Source organism: Psammomys obesus, unplaced genomic scaffold (genome assembly GCF_907164565.1).
Source record: "Psammomys obesus unplaced genomic scaffold, mPsaObe1.curated_primary_1811, whole genome shotgun sequence".
Lineage (NCBI taxonomy): Eukaryota > Metazoa > Chordata > Mammalia > Rodentia > Muridae > Psammomys > Psammomys obesus.
In genome coordinates, this window is record NW_026596131.1 from 13,521,204 (window position 1) to 13,548,327 (window position 27,124).

Sequence of the window (27,124 nt, forward strand, 5' to 3'; positions counted from 1 at the left end):
GCTCTGTAAGGTGGGAAAGCTGGTGCAAATGCCAGGATGCGGGGAGCATTTTCTGTGAGGGTCAAGGCAGAGGGACTTCCTTATTACATTGGCACAGACAGACTCACCGTATCTGTGGAACTCTGCCCCTTCAAGATATCTGTTTCCTTAAAGCTGCAGTGTGGTGCTGTGGCGTTTAGCCCGAGGGACTTTGTTCTGCACGGGTCAGGTCTCCCTTACTGTTCATTTCATAACTCTTTGCACCGTGACACTCAAACAAGGTGCACAGGATGAAAAGACTGGCCTCCCAGGTGTGTCCTCTCACTGTGGAGGATGGAGCAGGTGGCTGGACTGTGGCAGGAGCCGTCAACCCCTGGCTGGGCAGGCCACTGAGCAGGTGCATGGACTCAGCCTCCAGCAGCAGGAAGCTGCAGGCAGCAGGAGCTTGAGGTCAGCTCCAGCTTCTCTTGTTCTGTAGGGTGTGCTGAGCGCCTGGGAACACTGAAGGCAGACAACAGCTGGAACAGTTTTGCTCGTGCCTCAGCTGTTCTGGGACAGACCCTTGAATGGAGGGACAATGGGATTTATTGCAGAAGGAACACAATGAGAAAGAATGAGAGAAAACATTTGGCAAAAACAAACAAACAACCCAATTTAAACCAGTGAAAAACCAGTCTTGCAAGGCAGGCTGACATTCCAAGGTTTCTCAAGTCTCAGTACAGAAGCTCCCGTCTAATCAACTTAGTGGCTTTCTGACCTTAGGATATGCAAGGTGACACATGGCTCTTCACTTTTCACTCTCTGAGCATCATCCAGCAGGTTTCAGAAGATGTGATTGTTATTAAACAGGCTTTGTGCTAGATCGTGGAGGCCAGCTGCAGGTGTTCAGAGCAGTCACGTGAGCTGGGTTGTGTTTTGCTGAACAGCAGTTAAAGACAGTTTTTTAAAAAGTGTGTATGTGTGAGAGAGATGTAGAGGCTAGAAAGTGGCATTAGGTGTCTTCTATTACACTGAAGTTTATTTTACTTTTTTCCCCCCCAACATCCAAAGCTTTCTTTCAGTAGCAGTAGGATCCAGGGTTAGTTCACAGCTGTCCCTTTGGCCTCTGGCACATTTGAATTTCCGGCCCTTAAAGCAGACATAGAATTTTGGTGTGAGTTGTGTGGGGTTCCTGGGGCTGCTGGTGTACTTTTTAAGAACTCTTTTATTTACATTTCTTATATTTCTTTCTCCCTTCTCTACCCCAATTCCTTCCATCACCCCAACACCACATAGGAGAGAGAAAGGGTTAATGGGAGAGGGGGAGCAGTTCTTTTAGCTGCTTCCTGCTGGTTAGGGTCCTCGGGTTCCTTGGAGCCAGTCCAGTCCTCTTTTCAGAAGATATCAGCTTCTTGTCTCACTGCATCAACGGCAACAGGAGCAGAAGCCTTGTTTCTCAGAGCTCTGCCACACTCTCTGGGCTCTGGCAGTTATTCTCTCTCCAGAGTCATCAGATTTAAACTATCTGCAGCTGGCAAAGAGCTCCTCTCAGAGCCCGCACGAGGCAAACAGTCTGCTGCTGTGGACCATCTGAATCAGCTCCACATCCCCCACCTGGGACCAGAACAAAAACATGTTTCTATCCACAACATGGGGCCTTGGCCAAAATGCCGGTACACCTCTCAGCCCTTCTGAGGACCAGACAGGAGCCCAGTGCCATGGTCTGTGGGAGACTCCAGGGCAGGCAGGTCAAAGGTGAGGGTCTTACCCTCAGCCTTGAGGTTGTGACTAGAGGGATGGCTTCTCACCCATAGCGTACACAAGTTCAGTTTGGGCACATCCAGAATCTGCATGATATCTGTGACACGCACACAACCCCAGCTGTTTTGTTCTCTCAGCCAGGAAGTTTCGTCTCATGATCTTTTCAGTGCGGTCTGATTGAAGGTGGCTAGCAGCTGCAGGTGGATATCCTGGCTCTGGGGCTCCTTGCCCTGACCCTTTCTGTCCTTGTAGTGAATGTCAACACCAAGATGGTGCCTCCTGGTTGGCCAGTTCCATAAAGTTTATCATATTTTTAAATGTGTGTAGGTTCTGTGGAGACTAGAGAAGGGTGTTGAATCCCTTGGATCTAGAATTACAAACAATTGTGAGCTGCCCCAATGTGGGTTCTGGGAAACAAACTCAGGTCCTTTGGAGGAGCAGTAAGCACTCTTAACTGCTGAGCCACAAATCCAACCCTCTACTCCCTCCCCCTCCTTCACTCCTCCACCCCTCCACACCTCCACTCCTCTACCCCTCCACTTATACTTTGAGTCAAGGTTTCTCTCTGAATGTGGCCATGAGAATGAGTGAGCCCCAGGCCCCGCCTGCCTCTGCCTCCCAGCACTGTGGTTATAGCCACTTGCCAACACAGTCTTCCATTCACTTGGGTGTCCGGGATCCAAACCTAGCTCCTTCTGCTTTCCCAGCAAGCACTCCCGCCGACCCCCCTCCCTCAGCCCCTAAGTGTATTCCTGACTTGCAGTATTTTCAATTGACTGTCTTTATCGGGACGAGTTAAGGAACCAATGCAGTTAGCCCTGACAGATAGAGTCAGACTCCATGCAAATAGTCCCTCCACCCCACACCTCCTCCCCACACCTCCTCCCCACCTGTCTTACTTCCTAGATTCCCCATTGTAGTTGAGACTCTTTTTCAAGCCTCACCTTAAGCTGGTTATAACACCTCTTTCCTTCTTTTGTTGATTAATGAGAAAAGGCAATCGTCTGCTCTTGCTGATGACATGAATGGGAACCACAGTTTTATCTTTTATTAGCAGCCCTCACCTCAGTGGGGATAAAATATGTTATTTCTGGAGCCAAATAGGTGTTATCATGGGCTGAGAATAAATTCAGGTCACCCCAAATCCCCTGTTCTCAGTGTGGCAGCAGCTTCATGGGGCTTTTGTAGTAACAGAACAAAGGAAGTCATAGATCAAGACGCTTTTCAAGCATTGGGAACGCCAGGCAGGCAGTTCCAGCACAGTAGGGACGCTCTGCTGTAGGCCCATGCTACATTCTTAGTTATGGGGCTGGTGGAACCTAGGGTTCTGCTTATACACCCTGAAAGATTTACCTAACAGTCACAGGAGGACAGTGGCTACTCCAGGGACCAACAGATCTCAGATCATTTGTGCTTGGACCCCGGATCTGCCACATTCCAACCTCCCAATAATCAAGTTCTAATCAGTTAATCGGTTTATGAAATGTAGCTCCTTTTCAGGAACGGCCATCCATCCATCCATCACCTTAGAATCAGCTACTGTTACAGACACAGAAGGATGTGCTTCAGTCAAGCAGCCTTTCTCCTGGGAGAGCCTTGCAGGAGGCGGCCCGGGTTGATTCTGTGTCGTTCTGTGGGAAATCCAGGAGGCTGCTCCTGCCCTGCTGTTCTGTGCCCTTTCGCGGGCTCGGGCTCAGCACTTCCAGTCCTCACACTCACCCGGCGGCCAGTGGGAAGCAGGGGAAGAGAAGCGGAGGGCCCACCAGAGCAGCAAACTCTGGCTTCGCATACCAGCCCTCACTCCTTGCGTTTTCTTCTCCTGGACTTTGGAGCATTATTTGGGGCTGAGAGGGAGGAGACAAGAAAGAGTTAGACCATGTTATAAAATGTTGTTCTCTGGGCACAACTGTAGCCATCTAAGTTGCTCCTTCACTCTGAGACCTTCAGAAGGCCGGCCTGTTATCACACCCTTGTAGAAGGAGTGGGGAGTGGGGGAGGGGATCAGTCCCTAGCCTGAGAGTCCAACCAGTTCTACTTCTCTGCTTGTAACTCTGTCTTGCACACACAGGTCTCAGGAGGGGCTAGCGTATAGAGGCGGGAGGTTTGTGGGGGCGGGGAGGGACACGACGCCCATCAATGCAGCTTTCAAGAGAGCTGTTCTCTTTCCTCAAGGCTTTACGTTAGATTTGAACAGTGGCCCAAGCTGGATGACCTTCTCACTATCCCAGCCCCACACAGTGCTCCCCTCCTGGCTCTGGGTCAGTGCGAAGAGGTGTCCTGCCAACTCTGTCCCCTAGGTCACTGTCCCCTGCTCCCAGTGCCTCTTCCCTGCCTGACTGGCTGCCCAGCAGTATAACCAGGGCCCATATTCAACCACCTGAGTCACTGGCCCCACTCCTAGTGCTTATGGACGCTTGGGGCCTCGTAAAGCTCAAAGCCTGCAAATGGTAATAAAGAGGCTTGGGCAAGCTGCAGTGGGGCCAGCTGCAGGCTGCAGAGGGGCGTTGGGCTCAGAGAGGAGAAGCCATCTCCTCATCTCCTGGCACTCCTCCTTGCTCAGAACATGGACCATCAAGTTTACTGTGAATCTCCTCTGTGCCTAGGTCCTGTGGAGGTGCCCTCGGCAGATGCAGCTTCCTGGGCCCTGCACACTTGATGGGGAGTTTTTCCTGCAGAGCACAGACTTGGGGAAAAAACGGGTCCAGGAGAAACGATCTATACCCTTTGTAGTGGTTTCTACGTTGTACAGGACAGATGCAAACCGTCACTCCGGGAGAGCATCACTGCCCTCCATCCCACACCTCCTCCCCACCTGTCTTACTTCCTAGATTCCCCATTGTAGCTGAGGCTCTCTCAAGCCCCACCTTATGCTGGTTATAACACCTCTTTCCTTCTTTTGTTGATTAATGAAAAAAGACAGTCTCAGCCCCTGTTGATCTATGGATGGGATCCATATAGATTGATATGGCCCCAAATCTAGACAAATAACAACAGGCAACTACATAATCCTGAGAGTGGGAGAAATAGTCCAGCTCTGAAAACATATAAACACAAATAACATTATAAGGACTGAGAAGGTTGTGTTTATATATTTAGGAATACACACACGCACACATAATAACAATTAAATAAAAATCATGAATTTGGAGTACACGGGAAGGGTTGGAGGTAGGAAAGGGAGGGGGAAATAATGTAATTATATTTTAATAAAATTAAAAAAAGCTGAGTATAGTGGCAGGTGCCAGTAATCCCAGCGTTTGGAGATGGTAGGTGGAGTCAGGCGGATCCAGAGAAACTAGGCCAACAGTCTGTGTGGTCAGGTTCCAGAGCTCACTGCGCCATGTACTGATCTCTGGCAGATAGCTCCATCTGCATTTCAATTTTCTGAAAAGAGACGTATGCGGCTAATTCTAAATCACACTTTCTGGGGTTCTCCTGGCTCTGGACCCACGCAGCCCCGCCTTTCTCCAGATCCCGCCCACCAGGCCCCGCCCCTTCCCTCCGGTTATTTAACTCCGGTTCTGCGCCTGGCCTTCGGAGCGTGGTGAGGTTCTCGCCGGAACTTGGTCCGCGCCAAACGCGGCGTGACGGACTCTCCATTGGCTGAGAGCGGTGGCAAGGGCAGGTCCAGGCCTGCGATTGGCTGTTGGAGCAGGGTGTCTCACGGCCCTACCGGCCGGCGGGCGCTGACGGTCATGGATAGCCCGTCGGTGCTGACTCGGGGCGCCGCACGGCAGCGGGGCTCCGCTGCCCTGGAGAAGCGGGCGCAGGACCAGCCGGAGCGGAGGCCGGGGCGGCGGAGGCCGGGGCGGAGGTGCGCGTGGCTGGGCTGGGCTGGGGTGTGACACCGTCCACCGCCTGCGGGTGGGTTTCCTTCCCACCCGCTTCCTCCGCGTCCCTCCATCTTTCCATCCCCAGCTGCAAGGGCCACTGGAGGAAGCTAGCAACTCCTTGTCCGTGGCCCACGACGGACCCTGCCCCAGCCCAAAAGGACCCGTCCTGGAAGGTGGGCACCATGGCTACCATGGCTACCATGGCTTCCTTTGGCCGTATAAATCAGGCAATCCCAAACATTTCTGTTAGGGTGATATTTGAACTGAGTCTTAGGGGTGAGAAGGACTGCGCCAGGTGATATCAACCTGGGAGGATCAGAATGGGCAAAGGCAGGAGTGGACAGAAATAACCCCTCTGGTCCAGAGATTTGCTCCCTTTGGGTTGTAACCCCCTGGACAGTAGGATGCTGGGAAAGGAAGAGAGCAGACTTAGTGTGTCCCGCTTTATTTTTAAACCCACAGCACTGAGACAAATGGCCCATTCATACTATAGGGTGGTTGCTGGCTGACGGGAAAGGTATTTCTGGGTAGGAGGAATCCCAAAATAGGGCCCTTTCCTTCCTACTGGAGGACTGTTCAAGTGACAAAGGTGGACAGGGTCGACAGGACTGCTCTGAGTTCCTTTGGGTGCAGTTGAAGGGTAAAGAAATCAGCCATGGAGGGGCGTGTGCAAGAGAAGAGTTTGGGAATGAAATTTGAAAGGGGGTGTTTTCCATGGCCTGAAGACACAGGCCTCTAATTTCCAGCTTCTTGAGAGGGTGAGGCAGGAGGATCACAAGTTTGAGGCCAGCCTGTTTTAGTGAGGTCATGTCTCAAAAAATAAAATTAAAAAAAAAAAATAAAGGAAAGTGTTGGGATAGTTCCATGGCAGAGCGCTTGCCCAGGGTGTGGGAAATCCCGGGTTTGAGCCCCAGCACCACAAGAAAAAGATGACGCCTCCATTTTAACCTGCTCCTCGGTCTAATTGCGGAGGCCCTGGGTGGGTGTGATCGATGGCTGACCCCAGGGAGGGAGCTCAAGCCATAGCTGCTGGCCTCAGGCTCCTGGGGAAGGGGTGTTAGAGCAGGCCAGCTGGGATGCTTGTGATCGCTGAATGGCTACTCTAGTGTCTTCTCTGAAAATGAATAAGTGTTAACAAATGAGTGCTTCCTGGTTTTGTTATACACAGATTGTTGCAAGTTCATGAAGCCAAATTAGTTTTTCCTTGTGCTCAATTGCTGAGCACCCAGGCCCAATGAGCGTTCCATGCCCCTGTGAATGGGTAGGAGATCAAGCCCGGCCCTGGCCACTCTGGGTCTTCAGTTTTGTTAGTGTTTGAAGATCATATTGCTTGACAGAAGGCCCGAGGAAGTATTGGGGTTTTCAGTGTGTGATTTGTCTTTTGGGCGGGGAAGGTGTGGGCTGACGCTGGCATCTGTTCAAGCAGGCCAACCCCAGCTCTCCTGTATCCGATGCCACTCCAATGACAAGCGTGCCTCTGTGTATATTTTATAAGCCATGTCCAGCAATATCTAGCCATTGACTTCTAACTTTTACTTACCCTTTTGCGGGGCTGAGAATGTAGCTCAGTGGACAGTGCTCTCCTAACCTGCCCAAAGCTCTAGTTCAATCGCCAGTATAAATGGGGTGTAGTGGAGCACTCCTCAATCCCAGCACTTAGGAGGCTGGACAAAGGCCAGAAGTTCACTGTCATCCTTGACTACATAGTCAGTTCCCGACAGGCCTGGGCTACATAAAACCCTATCAAAAGAACAAAAACAAACCAGTCTTTTAAAGCCCACTCTTTGCCTAGGACCAACGAGGACCAGGAAGAGGAAGCAGCCTTTAGAGATGTGGTCAGTTTCGCTCCAGATCCTTTACCAGGTGAGGTGACCCAGGTTCCCACTAACGTCCCTTCCTGGCCATTGGCAGTCCCCACGCGGCTCTCTGTCGGGGTTGAAGTGTCTGCCCGAGTCCCCCGATTTCCCTCATTCCTTATGGTCTCCCTTCGTGGACCAGCTAGATATTATGACAAGGATACCACCAGACCCATCAGCTTTTACCTATCGTCACTGGAGGAGCTGCTGGCATGGACCCCCCTCATGGAGGATGGCTTCAATGTAGCCATGGAGCCCCTAGAACGCCGCCAGCCCCCCCTGAGCAGCCCCAGGCCCCGGACCCTGCTGTGCCACGACATGATGGGCGGGTACCTGGAGGACAGGTGAGGTTCCTGGCATGGCACTGGCCTTGTTACTGACCGTCCTAGAGGGCAGCAGAGCAGTCATAGAGGCCTGGATGGAGTTAGGAAAGTGGTTCTAGATGGGCCTCTGATACCTCAGGGAGAGGGACTCAGTCCTAAGCTTCATGTGGCAGAAGCAAGGTGGATGAAGTTGGGTGAGCTTGTGTCAGCTGGGTGAGAATCGCCTTCCACATCTCTAGGCATCCTGACCTAGCAGCCCCACCCTCATCCAATTTGTCTATTGTGCTTCCCCTAAGCTCTGTCCTGGTTCAGGTCTCTTGCCCCTGGCTTCCTGTGCTCCATCCCCCGTCACTCTCGCAGCTCTGCAGAGACTGGCTAGAGTGACATTTTAAACACCTATAGAATGCTCTTGGTCAGGGTGAGTGATGGGAAGCTGAGTCAGGGCCAGCTGCCCAGCCTGGGGTGTGGCCAACCTGCAGACCCAGGGAGCCTGCCCTGAGGCCAGTGCTGACCCTGTGCACAGAGCGGAAGCCAGAGACAGGGCCTGCACTCAGCCTTTCCGCTTCCTTCTTCAGCTGCTCACAGAGGCCAAAATGCTGTCTGTGCAGATCTGTGGCCTATGCTACTCTGGTTGGTCTGTGAGCTACGCCCCCACTCCCCAAACACTCTAGGATCTATTCTTGAGATAGGGTTTTAAATCTGTGTGGTTTAGCCTGGTATGTAATTCATCATGTATCCCAGCTGGCTTCCAACTCCAATCCCCTGCCTCAGATGCCATCATGCCCAGCACCCTCCCAACTGTTCTCTGTGTGTCTGTGAGTGTGAGTGTGTGGAGGCCCGAGGGCAACCTCTGCTCTTCCTCAGCTGCTGCCCACCTTGCTTTTGACACACGTCTCCTCAGCAGCCTGGAGCTCACCAAGAAGGCAGGGTGGTGTGCCAGTGACTCCCCCTTCCCACCCTGAGATTACAGGCTCGCTCCGCCATGCCTGGGTTTTGAGCTTTAGTGCAAGGCAAGCACTGAACTGACTCTCACCCCAGCTCTGTTCCTAGCACTCCTCCCCGCAGGGCCCCACACAGCAGGCTTGGGTCAGAGCCACGCTGCTGACCGGTGGTGATCGCTGTGCCCCGATCCTGTCTCCTGGGACCTGACTGTCTGGTGTCTTCACAGGTTCATTCAGGGCTCGGACGTGCAGAACCCCTACTCCTTCTACCACTGGCAGTACATCGACATCTTTGTGTACTTCAGCCATCACACAGTCACCATCCCGCCCGTGTGCTGGACCAACGCTGCACATAGGCATGGGGTCTGCGTGCTGGGTAAGAGCCGGGTGCTCCCTGTGCTGTTGGGTAACCCTATCACCTAGCAGTCGTGGCATCCAGGGGTTGGGATGGGTGTCTGCGCATTTTCCCAGACAGGGACAGATGGTGCCTCCTTTTAGCACGTGGGCCATTGGTCAGGGTGTGCAAAGCTCTGACTTTCCCATGGCAGGCATGGGAGGTGGAGGAAGCGGGAGGCTTTGGGTTTGGTGGCCCTCAGGTGGCCGGGGTTGATGGGGACCTCAGTCAGTGGTGAGCAAGGCAGGAAACAGACCTGGAAGTGGGCTTCATTGAATAGCTCAGTTAATTGGGAGAACAAAGGCTATTGAAACCTTTGGGGAGTGGTTAGGCTTTTGGGGTGAGTGTACACCATTGGCCAGGCCTAAGGTGCTGGAACACCTTATTTGCATGAAGAGGAATTCCAGGTGCTTGCTGGGCATGACCTTATGAGGAGAAGGGGAAGTTTAACATGGCTGCTGTTATGTGTCCTCCTCTGGTGTGGGCAAAGGGGGGGTACAGGACATGCAGACTGGGGCAGAGGGGAGGGTGGTCCCCTCTCCTGCCACTCTCCGAGAGCTTTCCAGGGGTTGAACTTGTGTTCTCGACCGGCTTCTCCCGGTTCCACGGTACCCCAGCCCTACAGGTCAGGGTGGCGGTGAGGAGTCTGAGAGCAGCTGTAGACGACAGGTAGGCAGAGGGCTGCGCTGTGTTCCAGGACACAGGAAAGCACTACAAGGCCGTAGTTTGTCAAACAGGCGATCACACTGGTGTCTCTCCAGCTCTGTTCTGTGCCCACTGTGCGCACACACCACTGACAGGGTGTCTCCATGCTCCTATATAGGCCTGTTGTCTAGAAAGCAAACTTGGCCCTGCGTCAGAAGGCAGCCATCTGAGCAGCTGTTTCTGTCTCTTGCCTCACAGGGACCTTTATCACAGAGTGGCAGGAGGGAGGCAAACTCTGTGAAGCCTTCCTGGCCGGGGAGGAGAGCTCCTACCAGGCAGTGGCCGATCGGCTGGTCCAGATGGCTCAGTTTTTTCGTTTTGATGGCTGGCTCATCAACATCGAGAACTCCTTGAGTGTGAGCTGCAGCAGTGCCCTGCGTCTGCCCCTCCTCACCCCTTGCTTTGAAACCCCCTTTCGCTTTCTTCCCTGACCTAACTTCCTGCCTTTACTCCCAACCCCTTTGCTTGACCCCTCTTGCCCTAGACCAGGACCCAGCCCATAGCCTGTGTGCTCTCTGACTCAGGGAGAGGAGAGCCTGCCTATTTCATGACTTTGCCTGTGCTCTCCTCGCCGCCTCCCTCAGTGTGGCCACACCCTCTCTCCTTATTCCTGCTTTGGGCTTATGTGGTGGTTGTGTGGCCACTGACCCCTTTCGCTGCCTTTTATCTTTTCCTGAGTTCTGGACTATGCTCTTTTCTGTCCAGCAAGGCTGGCTGGGTCCTCCCTGGTGGCTGTGGGACACGGGGCATTGTTGGTGGCCAGGCTTTTGTGGACCTCCTTCTCTTCTGTACTGGGTCATTTCTCATGCATGACAAACATTCCCAGCCTCGAAGAGGTTTAATCTCCCTTCCTCTCTTGCAGCCAGCTGCTGTGAGGAACACACCTTTATTTCTCCAGTACCTGACCACACAGCTCCATCAGCAGGTCCCCGGAGGTCTGGTGCTGTGGTATGACAGCGTGGTGCAGAGTGGGCAGCTCAAGTGGCAGGATGAACTCAATGATCAGAACAGGTGAGCACTAAGGGTGGCCGTGGAGGAAGATGGGCTGCCCAGGTTACAGGGCCATCCTGTGTGGGCAGCTCTGGGTAGGTGTGATCAGTGCCCACAGGGCTGAACTCGGCAGCCATGAGCGATGTGTAGCCATGACCGTCAGGGAGGCTGGTGGCAGGTGGGTACCAGCTGGGCCTGGCCTCATGCTTGTTTGGCACCCCCAGGGTCTTCTTCGACTCCTGTGATGGCTTCTTTACCAACTATAATTGGCGGGAGGCCCACCTGCAGCGGATGGTGGCGCAGGCTGGGGCACGCCTGGCGGACGTGTATGTGGGCGTGGATGTGTTTGCCCGGAGCAATGTGGTCGGAGGCCGTTTTGATACTGACAAGGTAGGTGGTGGCCTCTGCATCAGGGTTGCTGTCTGCGTATCCTTTGTGGCCTCTTCCTTGGGGAACCTTCTGTTCCCATTAGTACCTCAGGGGGAACCGAGGCACCCTGGAACTCCCGGGATCCCTCCCTTGCCCCTTCCAGCTGTTTCTCCCATCACATGGTCACATGCTTTCGTATTTCATGAGTGTTAACAGGCCGAAGGGGTCCTGTCCCACTCTTGTATCAGCCCCCACAGGCACTGACTTCCTGGGCCACATGCTTTGGAGCATGCCAAGCCTCTCATGCCACTCAGCACACAGAGGGAGTGCACAGGGGCTGTCGTGGTCGGAGGGGAAGCACTAGTGTGTGGGCCCCCTAGCCAGTGAGATTTTCCGGCAAGTGGTGTCGGTGGGGAGGAAAGGTGACAGCAGGCTCATTTCCTGTCAGTCCTGCCTCTCCCCTAGGTGAGAGTCCTGGTTTTACTTCTGGTGTGATAAACGTTCCTGATGATCTGCCACGGTCAGTTTACAGATCGTCAGTGAAGCCAGCTACCGTGTTGAACAGTCACTATCAGAGGGAAATGAAGGAAATGCTTGCTTATCCTTGGCTAGGTTTTTCCCCTCCCCCAACCCTCTTTGTTTCTGAGACAGGGTTTTTCTCTGTCGCCTAGCTATCCTGAAACTTGCTGTGTAGATCAGGCTGGCCTTGATCTCCCTGTCGCTGCCTCCTGGGATTAAAGGTCAGCAGGCCCAGCTTTTTCCTCTTTTACGCCGTTCAGGACCTCCCTGCCTAGGGAATGGTGGTGCCTACGGTGGGCTGGGTTTTCCCTCCATCAACTAACAGGACAGTACCGACCCCAGACATGTTCACACTAACCCACTGTAGATGCCCCTCATCGAGAGTGTCTTAAGTGGGTTGGGTTGACAGTTAAGACTAAGCAGCAGGCAGCTACACAACCCAGGGACTGAGGTTCTCTACCCTCTGTGGTTCTAGAAACATAATGAGCAGTGACTGAGAACAGGAAACAGCTACAGTGAACTCACACTTCCCTGATCTGCCCACCAAGACAACTCCCTCATGGTTGAGCCCGGCATGCTTTCCTTCAGCCGCCTCTCCAACCCCTCCTCTAGCTGGCTTGCCATGAGTTGTGAGGGAGTGCTTTTCCCAGTTGGTACCAAGGGAGCCTTCCCTGAGCGGGCATTCAGGAAGCCTGTCTGAACCCTGATGCCAGCCTTCAGCATCTCCCTGTTGCTGTTCCTCTAGTCACTGGAGCTGATCCGGAAGCATGGCTTCTCAGTGGCACTGTTTGCTCCTGGCTGGGTGTATGAGTGTCTGGACAAGAGTGACTTCTTTCAGAACCAGGACAAGTGAGTCCCCAAGGAGGGAGGGCATCTCTGCTGCTGTGGGTATCTTACTGTGCAGTAGCTGTCCCCAGTGGTGGCTGGAACATGGGGGAATCGAATGAGAACAAGGTGGCCACCCTGGCAGCTCCCTGGGGGGATTCTGGAGACCAGTTGTGCAGGAAGGAGCAGAGGGAGAGAACCACTTCCTGCAGATGCTATGTGGCCTACCCCAGCCGGGTGGCACGGTCTCCCTGGACGGCCCCTCAGAGATCCCCCCAGCTCCACACAGGGCTGGTCGGATGTGGAGAGGCTCCCCACCCTGACTCCCTCATGTCCCTGTTAGGTTCTGGGGACTCCTGGAGCGCTTCCTGCCCACACACAGTATCTGCTCTTTGCCCTTTGTCACCTCATTCTGCCTGGGCCTGGGCACTCGAAGAGTCTGCTATGGCAAGGTGTGCAGCAAGGAACTGAGGACAGGGTGGGGAAGTGGGCTTCTTTGGGCCTGGTTCCTGGCTGGGATTGGCAGAAGGGGGGGCCGCAGGGTGTGAGTGGGAGTGTCCTGTTCAGCCCTCCTGTCCCTACCCCCATGGTGCATTCCTGTTCTGTTTGCCTCTGCAGAGGAGGCTCCTGCCCTGTCCCATCTCTCGCTTTTCCTCTCTCTGCAGGAGCAGACAGTGGGGCCCTGGTACCACCCTAGTGCCCAGGAGACCCAGCCCCTCTTTGGTGAACATAAGCTGGCTGGAGACAGTCGGGGCTGGGTGAAGGCACACTGCTGCCTGGCCGATGCTTGGCATGGGGGCAGCTCCCTGCTGCTCCGGGGCCTGATCCCACCCGAGGTTGACAGTGTGGCTCTGAGGTGGGTGAGTGATGGCTGAGGTGTGTGGGTCTCTGGCTTCTGTTTTCCATGTCTTGCAAGTAGGTTAGGCAGAAGAGCCAAGTGAGGACAGAGGTAAGGTCTCCTGGCTTCTTTCGCATTGTGGCCAAACATGCATGGCGCCTCTGCAGCCTGCTAAGGTGTTGCACAGCTATGCAGTGCCATGCAGGGAGGGTCTGATGGAGGGTCTGCAATCCCTCTTTCACCTCTCATGAGGTTTCTGTCTTCTAGGTTGTTCTCCCTGCAGGTCCCAGTGCCACCCAAGGTTTTCCTGTCCATGGTGTACAAGTTTGAAGGCTCAACGGAGGTCCAGGTGGCTTTGGAGGTCACAACAGGGGATGCCAGCAGCTGCCATGTGGGTGGCATGTTGCTGCTGAATGGTGAGAGGTGACTTCATGGAGGGCAAGTCAGAAGGCCCTGGATCTGGGTGGAGCTACTGTGGGCGGGCTGCCATGGGCGGGGCTAGATAGGCAGCGCCCACTTGGGTGTAATCAGTGGCTTGTGGTCATTACCTGCACAGAGACCTACTAAGCCCCAGCTCTCTGTGACTCTGCTAAGCAGCATGGCCTTCTGGGCAGGTTGGATACAGGTCTCCTTTTGTCTGGGACACTGAGATGTATCCGTCAGTGGGTTGTGGAGGGCATGTTGGTAGACGCTAGGATGAGTGAGTCTAGCCAGTCCCAGACATACATCTTATTTGTCCTCCAAAGCCTTTCCTTGTGGTGCCCAAGGGTCTGCCCCACCAGGGGTCTTACCCTGACACCTCCCCCACTGTTCGTCCAGGGGTCTTAACCTAGATCCCTCCCCCACTGCCTCACCAGGCAGCCATCCTGTCCCCCTTGGGTTTTTCTGTGGGATTCTTCTTTCTGAAGCCCATGTCTTCCAGCTGAAACTGGCTCAAGGCACAGCCCCAGACCCCTCCGAGTACCCCCTACCAAGCTGGCCAGATGGGTCAGGAGTTGTGGCCAGCAGCTCAGTGGTGGCTGGATCCAACGGTGAGTCCTTCTCCAGTCAAGTCTCATAAGGCGATGGGCATGCAGTGGGAACTTAAGGGGTCCAAGTCCCCCCTGAGAAACCCCAGGACAAGAGGGAAGGGAGGCCTGGGGCCAGGGTTTGGCCACAGTGAGAGACCAGGACAGCCCTCGCAGGAACCTGCTGTGGTTCTGGGCCCCATGACCTAGAGTACCCCCGGGGAAGCTTCCCCTTCATTCTGTGGTGTGGGGCCTCGCCCGGCTGGCTTGTGAGCAGCCTGTGTGCTCTTTCAGCTGCTATGAGGTAAACCTGCGAGGGTGCCTGCTTCAGGACCTCTTGGTGAGCTTTTCGCGGCCACCAGGCAGCCGTGAGGAGGAGAGCTTCACTTGTCGTCTCGGAGAGATCCAGGTGTGCACGGGGAGGTCAGGCCTGCAGGGGGTGGTCTGGGCCCACCGGGAGGACGGCCTGGTAGATGGAGCCTGAGGAGTGGATACAAGGGGATGCCGCCCCTCTGTGTCCTCCCTGGGCGTCCAGGCAGGCGAACCTTCTCTCTCACGCCAGGTGGTTGATGCCAACAGCCTTCTGGCCCCTCTGCCCCGGGTGCAGAATGTCACCATTTCGCAGCTACGCTGGCTTCCCCTGATTTCTGGGTCTGAGGGCCTCCCTACCCGACTCCTCCTCAGCTGCACTCTACATTGGTCCTACCTCCTGCCCCAAGCCCGATGCTTCCGGATTCACCACTGTGAGCAGACAGGAAGCAGTTCTGCGATAGAGGAGGCCCCCGGGACCGAGAAGCCCGTGTTCCTGGGCCTGGCCTTTGCCAACCAGTACCGTGTGGTGGACTTGGCAGTGGAGGCTGCCAAGTTTGGGCAGGATGGTCGTGTGGAATTCCTGGTGGAGCCTGTCCCCAGGGAGGGCTTCCTGGTGCCTCAGGCTGAGTGGGGCAGGGCGGTCCTGCTCTACTCGGCCTCTCAGTGAGCCCACCCCAGAGCACAGTACCTCCTCGCCTCAAGACTCAAGGTTCCTTCCTGGCCAGCCTCTCGCGGCTGAGTGGACTCCTGAGGATACCCAGGTCCCCAGATTCTGGCTGTACTCTCCGAAAGCTCTGTGAATCGCCTAGCACCCACACCCTTCTGTAACGCTTTCCACGGGATGCCGTTCTCAAGGGAGAAGGAGAAGGTTTGAGGTTTTTCCAGAAAAAAATACCATAAAGGCTATTTTTCATAGGTTAAAAAGATACTTCTGTGAGAATGGCAGCCATGTATCCTCACAGCTTTGAGTGGTGGCAGTGAAGCTCCCTCAGCGTGGGAGCAGGAGTGCTCACAGGCTCGCTGGGGTGGTAACCCAGGACCAGGTCCATTGGGTGGTCACGGGTACCCCCCAACTCCCCATACAAGTTTGGCTTTGGCGGCTGACTGTCCCCACAAACACTAAGCCCTCGCCTTTGCAGTACCTCCCATTGGCTGTCTGCTCTGCGAAGGTGCGGAAGGATCAGGGCGCCAGCCAGGCCTTTTCCCCTCCCAGTGTGGCGGCATCCTTAGCTGTACTGAAGCCCTGTCGATGCAGGGCTGTGTGAAAACTTGCTGCTGGGGCTCTGGGTCTCGGGTACTGCCACCAGCATTTTCCCTGCTTCAGGCCACAGCAGGGCCCTCACACCCTTTCCACATTCACGCATTCACCTGTCACCCTGTGGACCTCATGTAGTATGGAGAGAGGCCGCCAGAGGGCAGAGCAGCCTGCTGCCATCTTCTGAGGCATAGGGCTGAGGTGGGTGGGTTTTCCTCAGAGTCCCGAGGGTGAGGACCCAAAACCTGAGATTGGGAACATTTTGCCCTGTTTCTACCAGCTCTCACATAGACCACGTGTGGGGCAGGGCCTCTGGGAAAGTCCGGCCTACTGTACCCTGGCTCTGCCTGCCTTGCAGGCTGGGAAGGAAGCACCTGAGCTTTCTCTGGTTTGTCAGGCAGAATCTGCCCTGGAGGCTTGGCTCTCCCACTCCCAGCCAGGGGACCATAAGCCTGGAGTGGAGAGCAGTGCGGAGCAGGCGGAGCTGGTCCTGATTGCCCTGCTTCCCCCTGTGGGGGGAAGCTTTTTAAAGTGCTGGTTCCTTCAAATATTTTATGCAGAGAAGGAGGGAAAATTTATAGTGGCAATTATTTTCTCACAGTCTGGTGAACAAGCAATTAGAAGTAAGGGGGCTTAGCAGAGCATGGCATGAGGCAGAGCACCACAACCTCACTTCCCAGGAGCATGGTCCCCAGTCCTGGCAACATGGCTCCTGTGCAGGAAAATTAATCTGCCGGCATTTCAGCCGAGGCCCCTCTGGTGGATATAATCACTCAGAAATAAATTATCCAGTGTGAAAAACGAGAAGGCGAGTGTTGGTGCGATCCAGCTCCTGGCCCCAGCACAGCTCTGAAGCCTTTGGTTTGGATCCTGTGTCTCCCCTGAGAAGCTCTCTCCTGCTGCTTTCATGCTTCTTTCAGAAGCCAGGCTCAAGAGGCTGGAGTGGCACGTTCACCTTGAAGTGTTTGCAGGGCCGCAGCTCAGTGAGTGCACACCACAATGGCCTCCCGCCTTGCACACCGCTGCTGTGGAACGCCCACCATGCACCTGCTTCTTTAGGTGTGATTTGCTGTAGAAGTCATGGGGTTGCCCTGCTCCACTAGCTGGTCTTAGGGCAGGGTGCAGCGGGCAACCTGAAGAAAGGGGTTTCGGATTTGCCCAGAGAGTTGACAGCCTGCCATTACCAGCTGGCAGGAAAAAAACCAGCTTCTCCCAGGGCCAGGCCCCAAACCCCATTCCTGGAGTGCCCGCTCCTCCTCTGTGCCAGGAGCTGCCAAATCAGAAAGAGCCTTCCTGGTTTGAAGAAAGAAATCTTTATTAATCTTAATAATAATACTGTTAATTTGAATGGTCACACCGTGGAAGCATACAGAATGGTAAGAAAGGTAGGCCTGGGGCTCGGCTGCAGTCCTGGGAGGGGCTGGGAGGAGGGGTCCGAGCTGCTGCGGGAAAAGGGTCCGAAACAGCAGAAGGCAAGGGGCCCTGTACGGAGGACAGAGCCAGAGGCAGGCGCGGGGCTATGTACAACAGGAATAGAAAAGGAGGGCTCCGTCTCCATAGCGTCTGTGGCTGATGCTGGATAGAAAGTGAGGTGATTTATTTTGAGGTGTCATGAGACAGTGGTGCCGCGTCGGGAGCCATGGTTTCTGTTAATTTTTTTGCTGATAGTCCTACTCCACCTATCCCTGCCTTGCCCAGGGGCTTCTTGTTACCCCTTCCCTGTACCATCCACTGGGCCTGCTGCCTTCCCGTGACTCCCACTACTTCATCTGCCCAGGGAGCAAAGGGGCTGCAGCCCGGCTGGCCTTCCCTGTGGCGGGGCCAGCCCAGACCTTTCCCATGGGTCCTGCCCTGCTGTGGCCTTCCAGACCCATAGCACCTTGACTCCCAACCTCGACGTGCAGCCCAGGACAGGCCCGTCTGCCACCCCCTGCTCCCCAGCAGAACTGAGCCTACAGAAGGGAGAGAAAGGAGGGCTGGGTCCTAGCAGACAGCTGAGGTTGGCCTTCAAGCCCACAGTGCCTTCTTCAGGAAGGCTGCCACTACAAACAACCCTGTGCTCTGGGGCCCCCCTGTCCATGTTCACGGCATGAGGGCTGGGTCCCTGCTAGCTGGGCTCTCTTTGTTCTCTGTAGCTGGAAGCCCTCTCACACAAGGGGAGCGGAGCATGGGGTGCCCCAGAGTTCTGGAGCCCTGTCAGCCCTTTGCGTTGGGAGTTGGAACCTAGGGCGGCTGGCTGGACAGCTGATGGCACTGGCAGCGCATTCAAGGAGGCCAGGCTGGAGCCCCGCGATGAGTGATGAGCTGCCGGCCCTAACTGCCCCAGCCCGTTCAGGGCGCGGCTGGCCGCTCCTCCTCAGGGGCTGCCCCACTCTAGGCACCCCCCGCCTGGGGAGCAGGGTGGGGAAAGGAAGACTGGATAGATACCAGAGCCCCCCGCCCCCGCCCCACACCCACTGGCCACATTTCCCCCCCAGGTCTTCCCCAGTGCCTGGCCGCAGCCCCACTGCACAGCCAGCCAGGCAAGGCCACTCTCCGGCGCCCCCTGGGGGACGAGCTCCCTCGGTGCGGGTGTACGCCAGACGTGGACTTGGTTGGATGCCTCTTGGTTTGGTTGGAATTTTTTGTTGTTGCTGTTGCTTGGATCTTAACATCTTTTTTTGTTTTGTTTTTTGTTTTGTGATTTTTTTTGTTTTTTTGTTTTTTTTTTTGTTTGTTTTTGTTTTTGCCCTTCATGGTCCGAGAAGGAGACGGTGGAAGGTTTCACTACAACAGAAACAGAAAGGAGAACTTGCAGTTTCTGAGGGCTGCCTGCAGCATGTGGGGCCTGTGGTCTTGGGTCATACCTAAAGCCACTGGCACCCCCTAAGTGTGGCCCCCCACAGCTTCCGGGACCCCATCACAAGCTAGAGCACCCCATCTTGTAGAGGTGGGCGGGGCTGTGAGAGGATGATGACTGGACCAGGCACAGGGCAGGGTGTGCTGGAGGACAGCTGCATCCGTGGGAGGAGAGGGAGCCGGGCTCTAGCCACAACAGGCCTTGGTGGGACTTAGTTTGGTCACCTTGTGGCCCTGAACCCCCACAGTGGAGGGGTCAGCAGCTGCTGGTTTTCCAGGGCCTTCAGCCTAACCTCAGGTACCAACTCGCATCCTTTCTTGGGATTCTAGGCTGGGGAGGTAGGTGGGTCCCCACAGGCCACAGAGGCCTACACATGCTAAGTGAGGCTGAAGGCTGTGGGAAGATCAGAGGGAGGATGCCTACTGTGTCCCTGGCCTGACTACAGGAACCTTGCCCTTTCCTGGAATGGACCTTGACAAAAGGTAAGTTAGGTCTTGGGGATGGGTGGAGTGGCTCTGTAGGTCAAGGACAAAAACCAGAGCTATCTGCTTCAGGTGCCTGAGGAGGGGGCCAGGCTCGGGGAGCGTGTGCAGGTCCACCGGCGATGCAGGGTGACCTTAGGGCGGGACATTTCCATCTCCATAAGGAATCTCGAGCCAGGGTGACGAAGGCAGTATGCACACAGAATGTGCTTGTGACTTCGTGGACAGGAAGGTCGTTAGCAAACTTTAATAGAAACATTAATTTCAGCTGAGTGGTAGTCCTCAGAGGGGGCGCAGCTGCTCCGGGCATTCTTGTGAAGGGTGGATGGAAGCCGCCTCCCACTGGGTAAACCCACTGACTAGGCCTGGAGTCCTGGAGCTCCTCTACCAGTCACCAAACCCTGGGGCAGCCAGGCTGCAGGGCCTGGCTGAGGTGGCTCTGGGGAAGGCTAGCGCCTGGCACTTCTGGAGCTCTGAGGGCCCATGCCACCCTGAGACACAGGCAGCTTGCCGTCCCCCAGGCCCGGCTCCCTCTCTGTGCATACTGTACCTGAAGTGGCGTGTACAACAACGTCAAGTTAGGAAACCAAGGTTCAGACATACAGGAAAACCAGGGTCAGAGACACACACACCGGCCTGGGTGGGGTGGGGAGAGCAGCTGGTAAAATCTACGGACTTTAGAGTCGCAGAGGGTCAGCGGCGCTTGTCGCTGACTGGGAGGGGCGCACTGTCCTCCTGGTGGCTGTGTCTGGTGTTGGGACTGTAGGGTTGGGTTTGGAATAAGCAGGAGTGTGAATGCGGTGAGGGGGTCTCTTGCTAGTAGGGGGTGAAGCGGCTGTACCCTCCTCGGCAGAGGCTAGCCTGCAACATCAAAGATGAAAAACAGCCAATCAGTACCGTCTTTTGGCATTGGGAGGAAAAATCAAAAAAGAAAAAAAAAAATAAGGAAAAAAGAAAGAAACAGCTAAATCCCGCTTTCTTTCCCCCAACGGCATTTCTTTGGGAAGAATGGGCTTCAGGTTGTCATGGCAACCAGGGCCTAGCATTTCTGTGGTGGTGGTCTTGGTGCTGGGAGGGGTGCTCCTCCTCCCTTGCAGACTTTTATACTGTCTCGGGCCACTTCTTGGGGCTTCAGCTGGGCCCATCGTGCCCTCTCGTGGAGGAACATCTAAGCATGAGCTTTCTCCTCATCCCTGCTGGGCAAGTCCCTGAGGGACACCCCTGACTGGGCTCTGAGGTCCTGGCTCAAGCACGGAGCCACTGAAGCCTGAGGGCACACCCGTTGGTCTCAGCTTCTGCCTGCATCTGAGTCTCCCATGGCTTCGGAGGCCTGGCTCAGGGTCCTGCCAGAGAGGTCTGCATGGAGTCCCGCACACCCACCCTTGGGCTTCGCAGGAATGGGAAGAAAGCAGCAAATACAGGAGGAAAAAGCTGCGGAATGCCTCCAGAGCCTCAAAAATAAACTGTAAGCAAGAGGGACCCGCGAGCCAAATACAGCACAGCTCCTAGCTAGCAGCTGACTGCAGGCTGAGTTGTGCAGGCAGTCTGGGCCTTCAAGGTTGCAGTCCCCTGTCTCTTCCTGTATGGCTGTGGCGCCCTCCTAGCTCCAGCCCCCTTAGGCCTGCTCAAGATGTCTGGGGCTTGTCAAAAATCAACAAAGACAAAAATTCCAAGGAAATAACCAAAACCAAGGGAGATAGAAAAAAAAAAATCCGTGTTGCCTCTCAGCCTTCTTGCTCTTTAGTCCCCAAATGTTTTCATCTTTGATGCTGGATGCCAAGCTAAAAACATACATCAACATCCCTGGGGTGAACATGGTAGGGAAAGTAGGTGTGCACTGGACACAGACTGGGCACAGAGGGGCTGGGCTGTGTTGACATCTGGGTACACACACACACATACACACATACACATGCACACAGACACACCAGCCCGCCCCTCTCCCGCCCTGCTGGGGACCGGATACTTGGAGTCACAGGGTAGTCTGGGAAGAGAGCTTGGTGAGAAAGAGTTGCTGGACTTTAGTCCCTCTGCCAAGTGAGACTAGGAGGGCCAGGCAGGGGCTGGGGGTAGGGTGATGTTCAACCTCAGATACTTCACAGGGAGGAACAGGCTATGTCTGCCCAAGCAGCCAGGCCTCTGTGGCCACTGCGGGGAGGAAAGGCCATGGCCGATTTTCTTTGCTGTCCTGATACTGCTGGAGGAGCCTTTGACAGGACTGTGGTCACTGGGCTCTAGAACGCTAGGATGCTCTTCCCAGAGGTCCAGTCATCAAGAAGGGTTGGACCTGCCTCTGGGGCAAGTCTCTCCCTCTCAATAATGTGTGCTTCCCCCCCCCCCCTGCCAACTAGGCACTTGCTGGAGGTCTCAGTGGAGGTCCCTCCCCACAGCCTTGCCCCACCCATCCACTACAGGATGGGTCTCCTCGTCCCTCGTTCTTACCATGGTTCCGATGCTGTAGGTTGCTGTGGGGCCGATGGTGTGATGGTAGGGGTCAGTGGCTGCGTAGACTCTGCCGTAACTAAGGAAGCGCAGGGAAGGAGAGGGTGCAAGGGAGGAGCAGCTGAAGCAAGCACCAGCTGACCAGCCTTGCCAGACCAGCACCCTTCCCCACAAGACCCTCTCAGCTGTTTGAAAGGAAATCTCTGGAACTTCGCAGGCTACCTACCCCCTTTGCTAGGCGGGCAGTGTGTTCTGCCTGGGGACACGCAGAGGAGGTGGAGTTCTTAGCAAGTTCGTTTGACTCTGCTGCCTGCAAAAACTAGGGCTAAGCTCTGGGAAAAGGGTTTGAAAGAACAGAGGTGGGGAAGATCACAACCCAAGGAGTGGCACTCTGTCCTACAGCTGTTTGTACTGTGACAAACTCTTGAGAGTTCAGGCCTGGGTCATAGCGCTCTGTATGCCATGTACATTTGGCAAGATGGGACAACACACTGGCATCGGGGGGGGGGGGAATGGGCTGGAGGATCTATCAACTACTGGTGGGGCCAGCCCCCCCCCCCCAGGCTACAGCGGGAATAGAGACACATCCTAGCTTTCTGTAGGCAGATCTTCTATGGCCCAAACAGGAATTCTGAAGAACTAGGCCAAGAGTCTAAGGGAAAAGGCACTAGGCTCAGCCTCCTGTGAGGAGACTTCTTTCTGAGCATATTCGTAGCTGGGCGTAAGAAGGGCTAGGTGTTCCCAGATAGCAAAAACTGGAACACAGAGGCCAAATGGAAGCTCCCAGCTGCCTTCCTGTAAGGGGTGTTGAGAGCTGGGGACCCTGGCTTAAAAATCAGGTGTTATCTGCTCCAAGGGCTAGAAGGAAGTGGCCAGTCAGGGGCTTGCTGGTTTGTGGATCTCTGAGCTCAGTCTGGATTTGTTTTCCTTCTAGACACAGACACCTGCAGTTCCTGAGGTGAGGCTTCCTGTCTGGTAGAACCCACCACAACCCCTCCGCCCCCAGGCAGCCTGCTGCTCCCAGCCTCACCTGTCACTGTAGGCGGCTGCGGCGGCGGCTGCTGCTGCGGGCTGAGCATATCTGTAGGCTGCATAGCCTCCCTGCAGGGGAGGTGGGAAGGAGAGATGGCAGATGGACTTAGTGAGGCTCACTCAGGATGAGGCAGAGCCAGTGAAACTGTGGCTCTGTGGTGGACACAGACCCCGAAGGGCCAGGCCATTAGCAGGGCTGCGGACCTCAGGCCTCTTGTGCCTGACTGTCCTCTTCCGCCCTGGCCTGGTGTGGCTTAGGTGGGCCTAGTCTGGGCGATGGGGATGTCTGAGGACTTCACTGTTTAAGATAAGGCAGGATTGCTTCCTTTCTTCCCTCCATCTGTTCTCACAACCATTTGTAATTTCAGTGCATACCAATGTGCACCAATTATGTCTCTGGCTGCATGCTGAGTGCCCACAGACCCACTAAACAGACCAGCTACTGCTTGAATGCTGCCAGTCATAGGAAACCCACTGGTGGCTCTGGACCCAGTCCTGGACACCAGGAATGATGAAGGGGGCCTAGAATGGATGGGTTCAGATAGTGCCTGAGCCTCGGACAGCAATAGTCAGTTATGGGTAGCTGCCCAGGTCAGAGGCAGGTCTACCGTGTGGGATGCTCACTGAGGGTTCAGAGCCACAGAAAGTGATAGGCACAGGACCTCATACAGAGAGAATGGGCACCTGGGGCCTGCCTTTGGTCTCATTCAGGGCTGCCACACTGGCCAAAGATGTCCTTGGGTGCTGATCTTGGCATGACTGGGAATGGGAGAGGTTCACTCAGTGTCCCTCATGTAACTCCCTGCCACATGGAGCAGGATGCTTTAGGCTTATAGGGCTCCTGGGACAACCATTAGCAATGGCCATGGAAAGGACAGATCATCCAGGCCAAGCCATGCTGGCATCCCTGGAGATGCCATGGTCTGTGTGCACGGGGGCTCAAGCACCAAGTCCAAAGGGCAGGGGGAATGAGGCCATAGGGCAGGGAGACTTCTCACAGACACAGAGGCTGGACTTGTGCCCTTCCCTCCCCAGGGCTACACTTACATAAATCTCAGCACCATAAAATCCATCCTGATACACGACCCTGGAAGCAAACGGACAAGAGAGTGGTGGGAACGCTGGAGAGGTGGGGTAGGCCGGCTCCGGTGTCTGCTGAGGAGGGAGGGGGCACGGTGCCAGCCCCGCCCACGGGACTGGCATTTTAACAAGCGTTTGCTCCAGTGCCCTGTTTGGTATAACAATAGAGTAACACCCTTGCTGGTCAGCTCCGTTCTCCCAGAACCCAGGGGCCCATCAGCTCAGTCCTGCTTTCCTCCCTTCCTCCCCCATCAGCAGTAGCAGGCACGACCCCAGGGAAGGGACCAGAGAGGGCTCCCGGAAGGCCCATGCTGGACCCAAGGGCTGACACATGCTCCATGTCAGATGAGGCAGTGAGCCCTGGGGGGTTACTGATGAGGAGGGCAGGTGCAGTGCTGGGCTCTGCGGTCCCCACCGTTCTGTCCTGCCCCGCGGTTCTAGTAGGGCTGCCTCCCCTGCCCCCTGGCTCTCCTCCAGCCTCCCCCTCCAGGTACTCACGCTCCGTAAGTTGGAATAGGGGGCGGAGGTGGTGCAGCTCGAAATGTGTTGTACACAGCACGGCCTCGGCCCCGAAGGTGCGCACCCCGGTAGGCGACGGCGGTGCCCGTGGTGGGGTAGGGGAAACTGGTCACTGTGGGAAGGGGCGTGTGGGCGTGGGAAAGTGAAGACAGGGCCAAGACTCCAGCCTCGCTCGCCCTTCTTCCTCCCACCCCACCTGCTGTGGTCCCGCCATTACCTGCATAGAATTCAGGCCCATAGACTGCCCCGACCACAGGGTTCAGCTTCCAGCCTAGAACAGAAAGCACGTGAGCAATGGCTTCCCAGGCATATTGCCACCTCTCCTCACACCCAGGACCTCCAACGGCAGCGAGTAGCGAGGCCTATGGGATGCTTTAATGCTTCACCTCTGCAGAGGGGAGGGCCTGTCCGGGGATGGGCAGAGAAGGTGGGATGTTGCCCAGGGTTCCGCTCCCACACCACAGCCACCTGCTGCTGGAGGGATAGCAGGTATACCCCCTCTAGCCCATCACCTGGGTTCTGGGCTTCTCCCTGCACTGTGACCTCCCCCAGCTTGCTCTTGGGCACCCTTGTCTTAGGGCATCAGAAGGTTGGGGTACAATGGAAAGGGGAGACACAACTTGAAAATATTTGCATCCGTGGCTGGGACAAAGGATTCACTCCTAGGGGTCTTCACCACCTGCCCGAAAATCTCCCTGCTGCTCCGAGGTTCCTGGGGCTCCCTTCCCTGAGTGATGGGTCCCACCCTCTGTCCTCTCCTCTCAAGTCCTTCAGTAGGGGAAGAGGGGGAGGAAGGTCACTGAAGAGAATAGTGACAGGGTCAGCTAGATGCTCAGCGAGTAGAGGTGCTTGTTACTAAACCTGGTGTCCAGAGTTCAAGTTCCTGGACCTACATGGTGGAAGGCTGTGTGCACTGGGGCTCAAGTTGCAACTCTTGCAAGTTCTCTGATCTCCACACATACAACATGCTTGAACAAACACACAGATGTTCAAAGAAGAATAATGACTGACAGGTCCCGGGGTATGCAGAGTGTGCTGTGACTACTATTGTCAACTCCTGAGTGTGTCACCATGCACTGGGCAGGTGGCAGGTGCCGCCCCCCCCCCATTTTACACTCAGACTGGTAATATGGGTGTGTGTGGATGAGTGGGATTCAAACCTGCACTCACAAGCCAGATGGACTTCCTGCTGTCTCCCAACACTCCTGCTGGACTCTGCACCCCAGCCTCTCCCTTTCAGGTGGACAGTCCTCTCTTCCCACTGGGACTCAGGAGCAAAGCCCTGATTCCCTGTGGCCTCCAGAGGCAGAAGCCAGCTAGATTCCAGTGGGCTACAGGCCGATGGCAGGTGGAGCAGGAGTAGCCCACCTCCTCCTCCACGTGCGTGCTGAGGAGAGACGGAGAGGCCCGGGCCACTGGCCAGCTGGAGAGAGGGTGGCAGGGGACTGCAGCAGAGTGTATGTGGAAGGCTCCAGCCCCAATTCCACAGTCCCACAGGAGGGCAGGTGACAAGCAGCATTCAAGTGGAGCATCCAGACACCCCATACCCATTTCTGTCCAATAGTGTCGTACCTTGTGTCTAAACTGGCCAGTTTAGAAACTTCCATACTGCTAAGGTTAACAGGGAAGAAATCTGGGGAAATCTAGCCCAAGATCTCATCTTCCAGGATGTATCATGATAGAGCAGGGCCCTGGGGCCAGCCTGAGTCCCACCCTCCCTAGGCTGCTTTCCAGGCTCTTCTGGGTCGACCGACTGTGGAAGAGAATCAGGGGCTGCACCCTGTTTCAGGGGCTCTGAGCACCCTGACCTGTCAGCTCTGGCTGTCTGAGAATGTCTAGTTGCCTGCTGGCTCTGCTTTAGTTGAACCCCATGGTTAACTGAGACAGACGGAAGACTATTTGTGTCCACTGGAGGTAGGACACCTGATAAACCTCGGTGGGCTTGTTTTCTGCGGCAGGGATCCCAACCCTCCCAACAATGAACTTCAGAGTCCCACTATGAGCCGATGGTCCTCCTGGCCATGCAGCTGTGAACCCAGGATGGCCCCTCTGAAGCCCAGGGATTCTTGCCCAGCAAGCAGAGGCACCAGAGCCCAACTCTCCTACAGCACCGATGAGTGGGGTTCTCTGCCTCTCACTTCCTGACACCAGCCAGCGTCAGTACCCCGAGGAGCCAGCAAGGAATGGAGCCACCTGGGTTTATGTTACTCTTCAACTCTCCCGTTCTACCCAGACAGTGGTGTGACTCAAGGATCTATGTGAAGAGGGGGAGGGGCTCTGCTGTGTCACAGCTGCTGAGGGCCACCCAAGCCCTGGGGCTCCACAGACACCAACAGCTCCCTTCACTGCCTGAGTGGCTGTGCAGTGGCTGCAGACGGCAGCCCTCAGGATGGGCGGCTCACCAGGCAGACAGGCTTTCTAGTGGATGTCATGACTCCGTCCTGTGACCTAGTCTAGGGAGTTTTCTGAGATGCCCGTGGCTTGCACGTGGCAGGTGTTCACGTTGGCTGGATCAATGTGTCCATTTATCTCAAGCTGCAGAATGAGGAGTCTATGGCTGAGGCCCTGCATGGGACTGGGTTCAAGTTCTCTGGGCACTAGAATGCCCAGATCTTAAAGAGGGCTTTATCCATTTAATGGGGGTGGTGGTGAAGGTGGCTGAGTGAGATGCTGAGGGGGTCGGGTACATCAAAGCTGGCCTCTGGACAAGCTCCATTCTCACCAGGGGCTTCCCTCATAATGACCACTCCCCAGTCACACCACCTACAAATCCTGCATCTCTCAACCCGACCCTTTGACCTCCTGTGAGAGGCACCGTCTGGCAGAAGTTGGCCGCGATGCACT

The 27,124-nt window shown here is 55.5% G+C and overlaps 2 protein-coding genes and 1 pseudogene across 7 annotated transcripts in view; 1 reads left to right on the plus strand and 2 right to left on the minus strand.

Moving 5' to 3' along the window:
- Nucleotides 1–801: 801 nt before the first annotated feature.
- On the minus strand, nt 802–3,554 carry LOC129665666 (60S ribosomal protein L18-like; annotated as a pseudogene).
- A 1,833-nt stretch (nt 3,555–5,387) lies between these two features.
- On the plus strand, nt 5,388–16,693 carry Engase (endo-beta-N-acetylglucosaminidase). 2 transcript variants are annotated; one of them, XM_055592526.1, is made up of 14 exons: nt 5,388–5,533; nt 7,345–7,415; nt 7,551–7,752; nt 8,900–9,048; nt 9,970–10,127; nt 10,634–10,782; nt 10,986–11,151; nt 12,395–12,498; nt 12,818–12,926; nt 13,140–13,330; nt 13,580–13,728; nt 14,235–14,343; nt 14,614–14,728; nt 14,882–16,693. In XM_055592526.1, exons 1-14 carry the CDS (start codon nt 5,415–5,417, stop codon nt 15,296–15,298), a joined length of 2,208 nt encoding a protein of 735 aa, XP_055448501.1. In that variant the 5' UTR covers nt 5,388–5,414; the 3' UTR covers nt 15,299–16,693. The 2 variants fall into 2 exon arrangements, with proteins under 2 accessions (XP_055448501.1, XP_055448502.1); XM_055592527.1 differs by lacking the exon at nt 5,388–5,533 and adding an exon at nt 5,542–5,725 and having other exon boundaries at nt 7,555–7,752.
- A 487-nt stretch (nt 16,694–17,180) lies between these two features.
- Nucleotides 17,181–27,124, minus strand: part of Rbfox3 (RNA binding fox-1 homolog 3) — a 401,184-nt gene continuing 391,240 nt past the window's right edge. For 3 of the 5 annotated variants that reach the window (XM_055592148.1, XM_055592149.1, XM_055592146.1), the window contains 6 exons: nt 24,498–24,551; nt 24,260–24,392; nt 23,729–23,909; nt 22,680–22,750; nt 21,650–21,728; nt 17,181–18,652 (listed from right to left, as the gene is read on the minus strand). In XM_055592148.1, coding sequence (XP_055448123.1) covers nt 18,650–18,652; nt 21,650–21,728; nt 22,680–22,750; nt 23,729–23,909; nt 24,260–24,392; nt 24,498–24,551 — 521 coding nt within the window. In that variant the 3' untranslated portion in view covers nt 17,181–18,649. Of the gene's footprint in view, nt 18,653–21,649; nt 21,729–22,679; nt 22,751–23,728; nt 23,910–24,259; nt 24,552–27,124 lie in introns of all 5 variants that reach the window. The other 2 variants (XM_055592150.1, XM_055592147.1) reach the window with 2 other exon arrangements.

What these genes read in the sequence shown, in the direction of transcription:
- Engase (XM_055592526.1), top strand. Translation starts at nt 5,415, where the DNA reads ATGGATAGCCCGTCGGTGCTGACTCGGGGCGCCGCACGGCAGCGGGGC. An exon ending in GAAGAGTCTGCTATGGCAAG is followed by an intron (nt 12,927 to 13,139) that starts GTGTGCAGCAAG and finishes CTCTCTCTGCAG; the next exon opens with GAGCAGACAGTGGGGCCCTG. An exon ending in AGTGGTGGCTGGATCCAACG is followed by an intron (nt 14,344 to 14,613) that starts GTGAGTCCTTCT and finishes GTGCTCTTTCAG; the next exon opens with CTGCTATGAGGTAAACCTGC.